At 42.3% G+C, this 14,074-nt stretch overlaps 4 protein-coding genes across 4 annotated transcripts; all 4 read left to right on the top strand.

The window, feature by feature from the left end:
- Positions 1 to 2,984: 2,984 nt before the first annotated feature.
- On the top strand, positions 2,985 to 6,912 carry LOC112561936 (sarcoplasmic reticulum histidine-rich calcium-binding protein-like). Its single transcript, XM_025234804.1, has 3 exons — positions 2,985 to 3,156; positions 4,494 to 6,311; positions 6,479 to 6,912. Exons 1-3 carry the CDS (start codon positions 3,123 to 3,125, stop codon positions 6,514 to 6,516), a joined length of 1,890 nt encoding a protein of 629 aa, XP_025090589.1. The 5' UTR covers positions 2,985 to 3,122; the 3' UTR covers positions 6,517 to 6,912.
- A 304-nt stretch (positions 6,913 to 7,216) lies between these two features.
- LOC112561496 lies at positions 7,217 to 9,199 on the top strand. The gene is made up of 5 exons (XM_025234031.1): positions 7,217 to 7,241; positions 7,427 to 7,638; positions 8,084 to 8,249; positions 8,668 to 8,784; positions 9,008 to 9,199. The coding sequence occupies exons 1-5, from the start codon at positions 7,217 to 7,219 to the stop codon at positions 9,052 to 9,054; spliced, it is 567 nt and encodes a 188-aa protein (XP_025089816.1). The 3' UTR covers positions 9,055 to 9,199.
- Positions 9,200 to 9,649: 450 nt separating this feature from the next.
- Positions 9,650 to 11,250, top strand: LOC112563124 (venom protein 164-like). The gene is made up of 4 exons (XM_025236876.1): positions 9,650 to 9,818; positions 10,322 to 10,490; positions 10,747 to 10,863; positions 11,106 to 11,250. Exons 1-4 carry the CDS (start codon positions 9,783 to 9,785, stop codon positions 11,123 to 11,125), a joined length of 342 nt encoding a protein of 113 aa, XP_025092661.1. The 5' UTR covers positions 9,650 to 9,782; the 3' UTR covers positions 11,126 to 11,250.
- A 648-nt stretch (positions 11,251 to 11,898) lies between these two features.
- On the top strand, positions 11,899 to 13,540 carry LOC112563125. Its single transcript, XM_025236877.1, has 4 exons — positions 11,899 to 12,044; positions 12,641 to 12,809; positions 13,109 to 13,225; positions 13,416 to 13,540. Exons 1-4 carry the CDS (start codon positions 12,009 to 12,011, stop codon positions 13,433 to 13,435), a joined length of 342 nt encoding a protein of 113 aa, XP_025092662.1. The 5' UTR covers positions 11,899 to 12,008; the 3' UTR covers positions 13,436 to 13,540.
- The last annotated feature ends 534 nt before the right edge of the window (positions 13,541 to 14,074 follow it).

The raw sequence follows: 14,074 nt of genomic DNA, 5'->3' as shown, positions 1-14,074 counted from the left end.
TGCTTTCCTTTCCAAAAGATTGACTAAGGGAGCCTACTCAAAGAGTACTCTCCCACAAAATTTGTTTTAGGTTTAAATAAATTTTATTGTTAGTTCTACTTTAACTCAGTTTTTACGAAGGGAGTGACGCACCAGCTAGTGGGATGGAAGACCACTGCAGACCTGCTAGGAAGGGCGCAAAAATTCGGCATCATTTTTATTCTCTCGTGTAGAGGATCGTCGTAATTTAGCAAATTAGATAAATGAGATATTCTCTATGAAATTAATATCCTCAACAGCGAGTTGAACAGACTGACCAGTTTTTAGTAGGCCAGAAGTTAAAAACAGCTAGAGGCAGTGTTTATCACTGCATGAATGGGCATGTGTCATGAGACAATTTGTTCGCAACGGCAACAGGAACCTCTGCTGGCCATTGTCAAGCGGCGAAAAGTGGGCAAGTGGGCTGATGTGGCTCGTCATGACACGTACACTACCCAAGAAAGTCCTCCAGGGATGCGTGGAGGGAGGACATACGGTGGTTAACTAAAATCAAGGAATGGACAGGATTCAACCAGATGGGAGACCTACTAAAAGGGGCGCAAAATAGTCCCCACTGGCGCACCTTCACCATTGATGCTGCGTCTCATCATGTCGATCCCTCATACTACTATATAGTTAAGAGAGAGAATACTACCAAGCCCCTTACACTTCACTCAGAGCACAAACGAAAGGACGTTTGTCTGCTGTTTTGACCGGAACTATCCGGGTGTCATGGAGTCATATCTGCATGGTGAACAGTTCGCAGTAGGCATAGGTACTGACATTTTGATCAAAGGGTTAGTGAGCTATTTTTTTAGTGGTTGGGTAGATAAGTGCAACAGACTATTTGCCCAAAATCTGGGGAAATATACACCTCATCTTTTCGCGAGATACATATGCACCTACAAACATATCATCATGCTCAGAAAGAGGTCAAAAAGACAGACGATTTGCATGGGTACGACGTCACCAACGTTATCCTGTCTGAAAGATTCACCTGAAATTTTGAGGAATTACTTATTTTTAGGTTAAGGTAATGTTTATGGTTAGGGTTTGGTTGATTACGATGAAGACTTTTCGAAAATTATGTGCCAAGTACACATTGGGCAAAAACTAGACGGGACATCAGACTATTTGACTTGCTTGACAGTTGTGTCACGTGTGGCGGCGATGAAAATATAACGTCTTTGCTCCATATTTTGTCATTATGAAAGAGAATGTTTGAGTCTTAGAAGATCCATCAGATCAGTTTCACAATATGAAGCTGGAAATTTACACGAGTCCAGAGAACACTTAAAGTGTAGTTACATCCATTTCTGGCTCTCCGATATACAAGTATTCTCTTATTGTTCCATGTTTTCAGCATCAATTATGTTGTGTCTTCCATTTTGTCTGTGTTTCTCACCATTATTTAAAGTGTTTGTTGCTTTCTACAACGACTTTTCTCGAATCATCATCATCCTCATCCTCATCCTCATCCACAGTAACAAACTGTTGCTATTTGGGTTACTTACAAGTGCTGTATATTATCATCTGAACGTGTTGCCAAAGAGGCAGGTGTTCCTGATTAAATATTTGTGCATTATGTATGCACTTCCCGTCTGTTGGTTTGCTGTCCTTAAAGGTCGTGCGCGTGCGCAAACACACACACACACACGATGCACAAATACAGGTAAACAAACGCTCTTGAAAGTTTGCACACACACACACACACGTGCGCGTGCATACAAACAGGTATTATACACACAAACACACAGCGAGAGATAGAGGGACGCGCCGTGTTGCACGACCTCCATTAGTCAGCGACTGTAAGCACCAGTCAGCGACCTGTAAGAGTGTGAAACTGAGAGACCAATATCTTTATCTACTCGCACCACCTCGTGCTGCATGCGATAGAGTCTTCTCGGGTTATCCAACGAGCTCATCACGAGGCTTCAACGTCTTCACACATCGCTCTCGTCATTAATGCATTTCCACTATATCGTGCGTGTGTGAGAGAGAGAGACTAAAGACTATAATTCCACCTCCTGATATTATTAGAAACTGTGGCTGGATTGCACGCGAATTCTTGAAAATAAGTGCAAGCCGACTTACTAAGTTTGGTGTAAATAGTCGACGGCGCTTGGTCTTGAAAGTCGGAACTGACTTGACACGTGGGATTTGGGAAGTTAGGTGCAGCGCTTGGGCTTGACCTGAAGTTCGACTTGCGAACTTTTATTCTACCCACCCAGTAGTCACTGTTGATGTCATTGTATTTTTTTTTTTCTTTCACTGTATACTTGCGATTGCGGAAAACAGTTTTGTAAGTGGAAAATATCAAAGAAAATTCTTTCGAAGATACTGGAATCACTAACACTGCAAGAAAGATGTGAACATCAGAAACAAGAAAATTGAAAAACAATCTCAGTATGGAATCACATTTAGTTTAAGTCAGAGCTGGTTATCGAATATTCCAGAAGAAGTTCTCGGTTACCTTCTGTCCTCTGTGGCCCTACGCAATTAACTGCTATCTGTGAGTGTAACTAAATCCCCAACTTAATTAATTGTCCTTTTTTTCCCCACGTGCGTGTAGGCACGCGTGCGGCCAGCATTTTGTGTGTGTGTGTGGCAAAGGTGCAGTGACTTTGTACTGCCAGTGCCAGAGACTGCTGGGTCAAGGGGGAGGAAGAGGGTAATTACTGATTGTTCGTAACTTTATACAAACTTGTGTCTTCGGTTCTCACTTATTCCAGACAACTCATATCAAAATTGGTCTTTTTCATCCTTGGTTCCTCTAACCGCCATCTGCTGTTACATTCATCGCACACGCACACCCCGTATATGGAGTCTCTCCCTCCCCCTCTCTCTCTCTTCCTCCACTTCCCTTATTCTCATCAAGAAGGTGATCTGTGCTGTCCCCCCCTACCCCTCCCTCTCTCTATCCACAGACATGTGGGCGTGTACGTGAGCATATGAATAATCGGGACCATAGTCTGTTGTCTAGAACGAGGCTAGCAGAAGTAGGCTGCGGACGCATAGGTTTCTGTCTCTAACAGCTTTTGTACAGCTAACTTAACTGTAACTACTTACACCTACAATTTTAACATACGACTACTACAACGAAGATGCGGTTGCACGTGATTTTTTTGTTTGTTCAAGGTAAGCTTATAATTGTCTCCCTTTCTTTTGATCATGTTGTTGTTGTTGTATGTGCCTAGTCGACACGGGTGGTCTCCATTGCAGGGTAATGGTAAATTACTAAAATCTTACCTTTTCTATTACCTCCCATTGTGATGGCGACTTTTAGGTTTTTCAAGGCCCACTATTGTGCATGTCTTTTGAATAAATCATCAAGTAATAAAATTTTTATTGCAAATATTTATTTAAGATTTTAAAACTGTCCTCCGACAGTCATGTAGCTCTTTTCATAACTTTAAAAAACACATGCTAATAGTAATTGACCTATTTCTTTGCCTTTGTCTTGTACACCTTTTTGAGAGCATCTCTGGAAAGTGTCCAGCAGTAGTTGGCCAGCATGGTAGTGGACAATTTTCCCTTGTATCTTTTTTTCCATTATTGCAATATCTTGAACATCTTGGTAAAAACGTTCTCCATGTTCATCACTAGCCATACTACAGTTGTCAGGAAAGACATCCATTGAATGACAAACGTGTATCTTTAGATATAGTTTGCATCCAAGTTTCTGATACTGCATCAGCACATCTTCTACTAAGTTCCTTGTAATTTTCTGCCCTAACATTCCAGAGAAAGTTTGTAGACACTATACGAAAAGCATTCCATGCTAGTTTCTCATCACCCTACAGCAAGTTGTTGAATCGGTCATCTTTGAAGAGTTCTCGAATCTGAAGACCTACAAAAACTTCCTCTTTACTTCCTGAGTCGAGGGAATTTTCGTGCATGTGTCAGAAAGCTGGCGAAGTCTGGTTTATAGTTTTCACGATGTTCTTCATTAAACATAATTTGATTTGAAGAGGTGGTAGCAGGATTTTGTGAGCCCGACCAGGTTGCTGGATATTCTTCTGTCCAACTGCGAGTCCATTCCTTCCGAAAGTAGTTCAGTTCTCTTGCTTGGCTATCCCACTCACATAAGAAATATGTATTTTGTATATCCCTGCTGCAATCTCGTTAAAGGGACAACTATCTTCAAATCACCCCCGAGATGACAGTTGTACTTGTTATACTCACTGTAATTCAGTAACAGCTATAAGTTATCGTAGTCTCTCATGTGGACAGCATGTGGTACTGGAATACACGGAAGATTGTGCAACTATTGTGCAACTATTTTAAACAATAGCTAGCTTCAGTGGTGCGATCTATCTGTGGTGCTCCGCATTATAAATACCCATTGTTGTTGTTGTTGTTGTTGTTGTTAAACAGTTTGAGATTAATGTGTATGCTATAGTACGTTTGAAAACGTTGCTGAAGGTTTACTCAGACATGCTCCCCCATCATGCAATGCTATATTTTTCTTGCAGTGCTGATCTTGACCTACTGCTTGGCCTTCACACTGCCAGTGGACGCCGGTCAGGAGTCAGTGGTTGCCCATGACGACCAAACAAAGCTCGACGGACCTCTTCACCGCGCCTTGCGTCATGCTTCTGATAACCACCATCGAAGAGGCCGTCATCGCCACCACAATCATGTTGACGATAGCGAGGATGATAGCGATGATGACAGTCATGATGATAGTGATAACAGCGATGATGATAGTGATGAAAACGACATGTGGAGGAACCGTCACCGTGGACATGGTCACCGTGGGCATGGTCACCGTGGACATGGTCATCGGATGATGGGGGAGTACATGAGAAATCACAGGATGATGGGCGGTGCCATGATGGGTCGCCATGGAAACGTTCTGTACGGCAGGTACCCCAAGATAGTGTGGAGAGAGGAGATGCCGGAAGGCCAGGATCCTTCCCGAACTCGCAGGAGCGTGCGGCCTGACATGATGAAGAGCAAGGACGGCGTGAAGCCCCCGATGGAGCCAGAAGACACCAGCAAGCTTATCAAAGATCAGCTCAAGATGGACGATCACATGAAAAATGAGGAAGCTAACAAACACATGAAGGATCACGAAGGTATGATGAAGATGGATGACATGAACAAACATATGAAGGATCACGAAGGTATGATGGACATGGATGACATGAACAAACATATGAAGGATCACGAAGGTATGATGGACATGGATGACATGAACAAACATATGAAGGATCACGAAGGTATGATGGACATGGATGACATGAACAAGCACATGAAGGATCACGAAGGTATGATGGACATGGATGACATGAACAAGCACATGAAGGATCACGAAGGTATGATGGACATGGATGACATGAACAAACATATGAAGGATCACGAAGGTATGATGGACATGGATGACATGAACAAACATATGAAGGATCACGAAGGTATGATGGACATGGATGACATGAACAAACACATGAAGGATCACGGTGGGATGATGAATAAGGACGAAATGGAAAAATTCATGAAGGACCACGGTCACATGATGAACACAGATGAAATGATGAAATTCATGAATGATAAGGATCACATGATGAACACAGATGAAATGATGAAATACATGAAGGATAATGGTCACATGATGGACACAGATGAAATGATGAAATACATGAAGGATAATGGCCACATGATGGACACAGATGAAATGATGAAGCACATGAAGGATAAGGGCCACATGATGGACACAGATGAAATGATGAAATACATGAAGGATAAGGGTCACATGATGGACACAGATGAAATGATGAAATACATGAAGGATAAGGATCACATGATGGACACAGATGAAATGATGAAATTCATGAATGATAAGGATCACATGATGAACACAGATGAAATGATGAAGCACATGAAGGATAAGGGCCACATGGTGGACACAGATGAAATGATGAAATACATGAAGGATAAGGGTCACATGATGGACGCAGACGAAATGATGAAGGATCATGGAAACATGATGAAAACAGAACAGATGAAACATCATGGTCATACGATAGACGCAGACGACATGACCAAACATATGAAGGATCACGGTCAAACGATGCCTGTAGATGAGAAGCAAAAGAAGGATTACCAGGATCCTGCAATAACAAAGAAAAAAGACACGAAAACCCCCAAAATGAGCCACCAGATGAAAGACAACAAACACGTGACCTCTGGGGCCAAGAAACCAGACGGCGCCAGTGTATTTGTCCCAGCTCCCCCTGCCGACACACCTCCGCGGGAAAAAGCCCCCCTCTCCGACAAGAAGAAAGGGAAAGGTATGATGTATACAGCAAATACACTAACACACTTAGCATCCTACTCGAGATAAACACCGCAATCACTAGCTATTCCTGTTGTCAGGAATTGTTTTCCAGGTGAAGAACAGACAAGAAAGACAAAATTACAAATTCATTTAAATTTTTTTCCTCTTTTTTAAAAACAGAGACTAAGAAGAAGGCACGAGACACGACAAGAGGTTAAAGGTGGCAAGATGGTTCACTACTAGTTCCAGGAAATCCGGTGGTTAACGGACCTTCAGCAACGACCCTCGCCTGCTCTATGACCACCATCACCAACACACCACTACTACTATCTTTTATGCTGCGTCGGCTTGTATGACAAGACTTCCACTGACAGATGGACTTTATTATTATTGTTATTACAAATACTGATTTACTTCTGTTGCTGATACTGCTCCTGTAACTACTGTGCTGTCACTGAGTTGCTGCTGTTGCCTACAAACACTTACATATTCCAAACAGAGATTTTAGTTAAGTTCCTTGGCTCATTGAATTATCGAAATCACTAGTGACAGTCAGGACTGAAGATTATCAATAATGTGTTTATGACTACAATAATGAAGGCAACATAAAGAGGTGTTTGTGTTTGTGTTTGTGTTTTGTGAGTGCACGGCATGGTGTGGTGTTGGGAGTGAACAGGGCATAGAGCTGCTCGCATGGAACTTTGAACCGGAAAAATTAATAAAATACAAATACTTTGAATCTCGCGAATCCTTTGAAATGCGCTCTACTTACTCTATTTCTCTCTCCCTCCACCTATTTCTTGCTATGATTTCTTTCTCTCCCCACAGCTTGTTTAAGAAGCAAGAAAATAACATCAACGTGGTGCGATTTTTCACTCCTTTCCACTTCAACCATGATTTTATTTATTTGCTTACCTTATGATCACATATTTCCGCAATCTCGGTCAGTAATATGTTAGCAGTGTTTGTTTGTACAGAGTGTTGAGTTCTTCCTTCTATTTTGTGGCCGCTGGCTGTATCCTGTCATTTATTTTAACCGGCCAATCCTTGTGTTTTCGACTTTAGACCTTTAACCTTTCCGCTTTCTTTCCCCACCCTACCCCCGCATCACTGTTATTTTTCTCGCAGGTGTGACAGGTGTGACCTTAGCACTGGGTGACACTGGTCTTGACACTGTCACACTGCGTCATCAAAACTTAACAGGAATAGAACTGCCTCTGTGTGGAGAAGTGAGAGTCAGAGGTCTTCACACTGAGACCGGACCTGGTGTGTGGATGATGTGTCTAACAGCCACCCGGATGGCCACGTGTGTTATTCTCGCTGCACTTACCTGTGGTCTGGTAAAACATTTACATTTGTTGTAATGTTAAGCAAGCTACCAAGCGAGAGGAGAACATGTAACAGTGATAGATGTTGTTGGGTAGGGAGGAAGTTGAATGGAGTTGTTGTGATCATTCTTGTGTGCTAACGTGTGTGTGTGTGGTAGAAAGAGACGGAATTACACTTTTCCAACATATTTTCTAACAAATATAAACAGTCTTTCTCATCCTGTCCCTTATAATCTACTGACCGTTTCATCAGTAAACTGCGTATCTCGGGGACAATCTTCTGCACCTCATTTACCTTAACTAACCCATGACTTCTAGTTAGAACATCTGCTAATCCTTGCTATAGACTGCACAATCGTAGCAGGATTTATCCTTCCCAGCAAATTCTACACCTAGTTTAAATCATTTTCTTGCTAATCTTATATTCTTCTTACACTTCTAACCTTGTTGACAACAGGTCAGTGTCTGTCAGAGCGCACAGACTACCCGGACTAAACCATGTTCTCAATCAGCGACTTGTGGTAAAGGGTATTGTTGTGTTGCCCTCAACCAACCCAGGGGTAAGAGAGGGGCAGAGAGTACCCCTCTAGGCACCTGTCGACCTCTAGGAAAGACCTCCAATAGTGAGTTAGCTATCGTCATTGTGAGCGGTAGACGTAGAAAAATGAGTTGTTTTTAAAAGATTATGAAGTTTGCTTATTCGATACTTCCTTCTAGTTTTTGTCACCCATCCATATTTCATGTTTATTCCTAGTTCATTTATAATTATTTCATTATCCCTTTCCGGAAATGTCAGTGTTTCCCTTAGTCGGTGAAAAATAGAAATCTTGACTCTGTAATCGTGCTCGTATATCTCAGGCAAGTAATAATTATAAATGGAAACCTGGGTTAGTCATTTATTGTTGCCTTCTGTGACCTGCTTTAAACAGCGGCTATAAGTTTATTTTATAACCTATCTTACCAGTGAAGAGTACAGTCAAAGTCGTTCACAGCTGTGCATGTTGACAGGAAGTTTCAATGTGTTGTTACCTCCCTTCCAAGGTTGTCTGGTGAGTAGCGGCCCCTACGACCCCACTCGCCTCTACTACGCATGTCCGTGCGCCGGCGGCCTCGTGTGCAAAGGAACTGGGTTAATCGAAGTCCCGCTTGGAGAAAGAGGTAAACACAAACTACAACAAACAGTCGTTGGATGCATCCGGTAGACACATGAAATCTCACATTTTATTGTTCTGTAACATTCCGGGAAGCCATCTTTGTCATGCGTACGACATCAACTGACGAATCGTTTCTCACAACATACATCGGTCACGTGACTGTATGTTGTTGCTGTTTGCCCTTCGATGTGAAGCGACTAATTGGTGATGTGACCGACTGGTTGCAGGTATCTGCGAGTCTACATCCTCGACACCAGCAGCTTATGACAACTGATCCCGTGTGTCACTCGAACTGTGATGGCGTCCACGGCAGTCCTGCAAGTCCACTACATGTCCTTTGCTCACTGTTCGTGCACCGATGATGTGGCGATGTTGCTGTCAGTAGCTGGACAAACAAATCATTAAAAGATCAAACAAGCTGTGTCTCTTTTATCCGTTTCCCCTTCCACGGATTTAGTAACAGGACACCCGTTTGTATGGATGCGGATAGCATTGTGGTACAAGATATTAGATATTGTTTAACTCTGTAAGAGATTTTGTAATTACCCGTTGAGATTTTCAGTATCTCATAAACATACCTATAATTTAAATAAATTACACACACACACACTAAATACATCTACATAAGGAAATTTTAATTTTGCATGCTTTCATCCCTGCGCACGCGCGCACACATTCGTACCGAAGATGGAAGAGCTAGGAGCGGCGACAACGGTCATAATTATGACGACGATAATCTGGAAAAAAGGAAGAACATGAGGTTTGTATGAACCAATCTAATCACGATTTGTTATGGTGTCCTTGACACGTTCCTTGTCTGCCCCGTGTTGTAGCCACGCCCAGCTGCCATATCTGAAGACCCTCGTACCAAGGCCTGCACTTCTCCCTAGTTTCTTCGGAAGAGTCAGTGTTTCCGATTAACCACTTGTAGCTTTGTCTTGCGGTCCGATCGGACAGGAGATTTTTGAAATCTTTGGGGATAATCATACCAAGAAGACAGTCATGAACCCAATCCTCGCTGTTACTTGTTTGATCATGGTAAGTCTCTCTCTCGCTCGGTTGGTCTTTGTTTTGTTTATGAAGTATTCATCCCTTGACAGCATAAAGTTCAGTGTCTTTCTTTGCGTACATCACTCTGCCTACAACTCTAAAGGACTGTAGACATGAAAGAACCTGAAGCCGATGCCTGGGGGAAGTCAAGGGCAAGAATCATGTTTTGAAAGTGTGCCCAGACTCAGAAGTTGCTTTACCCTTGCGGAAGTTGTTATAAACGCAGATCATAGAAGTCTGTGGCTATAAACCAGTGGCAAAGATGCATAAAAAAGGACATAAAGTAGCGGTAGCAGTTACATGGTGATTACCTTTGATTTCCTCGAGACTTACCCTTGCTTCATAACTACAGCCCTAGTTTGATTCCCGTTCTTTCCATCTATCAGTTCAGATTTTGGGAATGGGTATTTGACAATGAATTCAAACCACTTCTGCACTCATTAGCCTATAATTAAGGACAAACTAGAGTAAGTTGTCCATTCTACCCCTAGCTCGCCGTCGCCATGGCAGCAGGTGAAGCAGTGGGTACTGCCTGCAGCACGAGCGGCGACTGTCCAGCAGACTACTGCTGCGTTTCTCTCGCAAGACCCATCGGCAAGAAAAGACAAGTCCTCGTGCGAGAAGGAGGAACCTGTCAGCCTCTTGGACAGAAGGCCGAGGGTGAGAGTTACATCCTCTCTTTGCTCCAAGATAAAGCAGCAGACAATTAATTGTGCCTTCCTCCTCACTTTTGCAAATTATGTGATTTTTATCATGTGAGAACCAAGAATGTTGGCAAGAGCTGGTTGTGGTAATGTCGTCGTCACCATCCAATCACAGCTGAGGAACTGATGACGACGATGAGGATGATGATTATGACGATGTTTATTGAAATATAGATGGAGTAGGAACTTGCATATAAAATGTTTCTGTCAAGGCTGTTTGGTCAGAACGGGTGCATACAGCGATACCCAGATGTACTTCAGTTGCCCGTGTGTCAGTGGCCTCAAGTGCCGGGGAAATGGAATGTTCGACATTCCTCTCGGAGAAACAGGTATGAATAACATCAGCAACACCTTGCATACACCTGTATAACAATTTCTTGTACATTTAATTTCATTTACATCGTAAATAAAAACGTTTCTACTCTCTTTTCATCAGTCTTTACCTCTAACTAGCTGACTGTCACTCCCCTCTTTCCCCCCCTGCTCTCTCCCTCTTTCTTCCTCTCATCGACATATATATAAGAACTTACATTATTTTGTGAACAGCATATAATTAGCGTATTTCTTACAGGTACTTGCGAGTCTTCATGAACGGCGAGAAATGATAAAATTCACAAGTTCGGTGGTCGCCATGTAGGCAGTGCTCCATACTCACCCTGACACGTGTTTAAGGTCGGCGTCGTCAGTGAAATATAAAACTTGAATGTCACAAACCACAGAGTTTCCAGTGGGTTGTTTCGATAAAGAGAGGATGGTGAGAATGAAGAGAGTGATTAGCATCGAGATGTAACAGCTGCAGGTGGTGGTGGTGGCGGCGGGGCGACGACGTTGACGACTGAATGGGAGAAGAAGGAAGAAAACATCTCGTCCACTCTTCCATGCATATATGGTTGAGTGGATGAAGAAAACAAGGACGCGTGTTTGAATAAAGGCAGAACAGAAAAACAGTATTATCATACCCATCAGTTCGAGAACATACATCTGCCTTCAACCTTACCTATGATGAACACATAAACGAACGCGCACGCGCATACAGACTGGCGCACTCACTGATGTCAAGTACATGTTTCTTAAGGAAACAGCAGCTGCATGAAGATAGCAACTCACATGTGACAAAAAAATTAACTAATGATTGCCTTTTTTCGGTTGATAAAACACAGGGGACGACAGGCAAAGATTGGAAGTTGAGAACTGTGATAACTCTAAACACACTAACAACACAGTGGTCAAACAACATTCAGTAAGCTCAGACTAAAGGACCTGAACAATATTAAACAGACTCAGATTAGAAGACTTGAGCTTTGACCTCCTTATGGTCCAAGAAATCTTTGCTCTGACACTACTTTAATCACTGGGTTATCAGATAAGAGCTCCCATGTGTTGCGAAGATGTGTTCCTTGGACTCTATTCTTGGCAGGAAATTGTTTCTGACATTCCCAGAAAGAAAATTTCGTAGCAGATCTTTCTCGAAATAATGAAAGCAGTCATCGCTTTTTTCTTCTTGACTTTGGTAAGTGTGCAGGTCAGTGTGTATGTGTGTGTGGACGCGCTGTTGTCCTCTTGGCGCTTGCAGGTCCTTGTGTCATCCATCTGTCCGTCGCTTCTTGCATCTACATTATTGTTCTCTCCAGCACCACTATGCCCATTCCTCTAATTACCCCCATCAACATTATAAAAGAAACCTGTTTTTTTATGACAAATCAAATGATAATATTTAATAACAGTTAATATTAATAACACATCCCTATAAACAGTTTATACGTTGTTGTTGTGTTGTTGTTTTTGTTAATGGCTGGTTCTCTAAATCGTGTTTTTTTCTTAACTGTATCTCTCTTTCTTCCAGCTTGGGAGCAAAATGTGTCCTTTCCTTTCACCTCTTCATTACCCCTCGTATTTCTCAATTTTCTGTTTGCCCTCCTGCATCAGGTGACTAGTTTAATTATCTGATTTCAGATTATCTATTATTTCCCGGTTCTTTTTTACGGCCTGACACTATCAGAAGCAAAATGTTGACAAGGATAAATCAAAATCTTTAAATTCCAGACAACTGCTAACTTTTATTTCTAAGTTTGGGTTTTTGTTGCATGACATTTTTTCACCTCCTAGCTGTGTGCGCTGACCTCTGAGGGTCAAGCCGCGGACTCACCCTGCAGTGCGACCAAGGAATGTCCTGCCGGCTATTGCTGCGTCTCCAACACGAGACCGAGGGGCAAGAAGAGACAAATCCTAGCTACAGCACAGGGAACCTGTCAACCGCTGGGCAAACAGTCTGACAGTCAGAATCTCCTCTTTCATTTTCATCCATCTATCGATGCAGATATAAATACATGCACAAGACAATGTGTATGCGTACATATATACATAAGTATATGCATAATTCATACACACATGTGGCTGTCAAATTGATTCTCCATCTCTCCAGCACTTATCTGACTGTATGCCTCCTGAGACTGTCTTGTTTAAAAGTTTTGATGGACAGAAAATAGGACACTGCCAATACCTATAATGAAAAAGACGAGTACGTTTGCGATGTAACTCTGGAATTGCCAGAAAGATTTGTTTGTTTATTTCAAGGTTGTCTGGTAAGAACAGAGGCGTACAGTGGAGATAGAATCTACTACCACTGTCCATGTGAAAGCGGCTTCAACTGTAAAGGAAACGGAATGTTCGACATGCCACTTGGAGAAATGGGTGAGACATGGCCTCATATTGAAAAGCCTTTGACTGATGGCGTGGATAGTTCGTGTTCATTCAGTTTAATGATATCCATCATCAATCAATCATCATCAATCATCATTAATCATCATCATCATCATCGTCATAACTGTCGTCGTCAGCCTCGTTACAAATTGAACAATGGGCTACGACTGACATGTTACAGGTTTCTGTGTGTCAGCGTAAGAGGAAATTTCACCTGAACCTCGACCTGAATTGTCAGTTATGGTTCCTGGGACATACATCACAGGATGGTGGTGATATGACAGATTAAAAATGCTTTTAAAAGCTGCAAAGTCTTTATTTTTCTAACGCACGTGAACGCGAGGAATGTCAGCTTGCATGATGACAACGATGACAACAAACTGAACACTAAGCAGACTTGCATCACAGTGTTTAGACATCACCCAAACACATTCAGAATCTGAATAGTCAGACACCACCCAACAGGCTCAGATTGTCCAGGGTCATCAAAGAGTAGTTCTACATTATCCGTGAAATCAGAGAGTTTAAACATCACCCAACAAACTCACAACGTACAATAAACTAACCACAGCGTACAACCTGGTGCGAAATTCAAATATAAACATTTATCTCCAAATTAAAGGACTTCCTGACAATATTTTTCTCAGTCCCATAGAGTCGACTAAAGCTCTTTCTACAAGATGGCGGGGATGTAGACGCTGCGGCTATATTGTCGACCATTGTCTTTTCATTTACTTTGTTTTGTTGCATAATTTTTAAGCGCAGTTTAGGTTTTGTCTTCTCTGTCAACCTCGCTTATGCCACCCAAGGAGTACACGGTGTGTCGATAACGTCAGTTAC

The sequence above is a fragment of the Pomacea canaliculata genome, linkage group LG4 (genome assembly GCF_003073045.1).
Source record: "Pomacea canaliculata isolate SZHN2017 linkage group LG4, ASM307304v1, whole genome shotgun sequence".
NCBI classification, from domain to species: domain Eukaryota; kingdom Metazoa; phylum Mollusca; class Gastropoda; order Architaenioglossa; family Ampullariidae; genus Pomacea; species Pomacea canaliculata.
The sequence above is the reverse complement of the archived record's forward strand: the minus strand, read 5'-3'. Positions and strand labels throughout refer to the sequence as shown.

Excerpts from the sequence above, each read along its gene's own strand:
- LOC112561936 (XM_025234804.1), top strand. The coding sequence starts at position 3,123 with ATGCGGTTGCACGTGATTTTTTTGTTTGTTCAAG. Across the intron at positions 3,157-4,493 it reads GATTTTTTTGTTTGTTCAAG|TGCTGATCTTGACCTACTGC; the intron begins GTAAGCTTATAA and ends TTTTTCTTGCAG. Across the intron at positions 6,312-6,478 it reads CGACAAGAAGAAAGGGAAAG|AGACTAAGAAGAAGGCACGA; the intron begins GTATGATGTATA and ends TTTTAAAAACAG.
- LOC112561496 (XM_025234031.1), top strand. The coding sequence starts at position 7,217 with ATGATCACATATTTCCGCAATCTCG. Across the intron at positions 7,242-7,426 it reads CACATATTTCCGCAATCTCG|GTGTGACAGGTGTGACCTTA; the intron begins GTCAGTAATATG and ends TTTTTCTCGCAG. Across the intron at positions 7,639-8,083 it reads CTGCACTTACCTGTGGTCTG|GTCAGTGTCTGTCAGAGCGC; the intron begins GTAAAACATTTA and ends TGTTGACAACAG.
- LOC112563124 (XM_025236876.1), top strand. The coding sequence starts at position 9,783 with ATGAACCCAATCCTCGCTGTTACTTGTTTGATCATG. Across the intron at positions 10,491-10,746 it reads TCTTGGACAGAAGGCCGAGG|GCTGTTTGGTCAGAACGGGT; the intron begins GTGAGAGTTACA and ends GTTTCTGTCAAG. Across the intron at positions 10,864-11,105 it reads CATTCCTCTCGGAGAAACAG|GTACTTGCGAGTCTTCATGA; the intron begins GTATGAATAACA and ends TATTTCTTACAG.
- LOC112563125 (XM_025236877.1), top strand. The coding sequence starts at position 12,009 with ATGAAAGCAGTCATCGCTTTTTTCTTCTTGACTTTG. Across the intron at positions 12,045-12,640 it reads CTTTTTTCTTCTTGACTTTG|CTGTGTGCGCTGACCTCTGA; the intron begins GTAAGTGTGCAG and ends TTCACCTCCTAG. Across the intron at positions 13,226-13,415 it reads CATGCCACTTGGAGAAATGG|GTTTCTGTGTGTCAGCGTAA; the intron begins GTGAGACATGGC and ends GACATGTTACAG.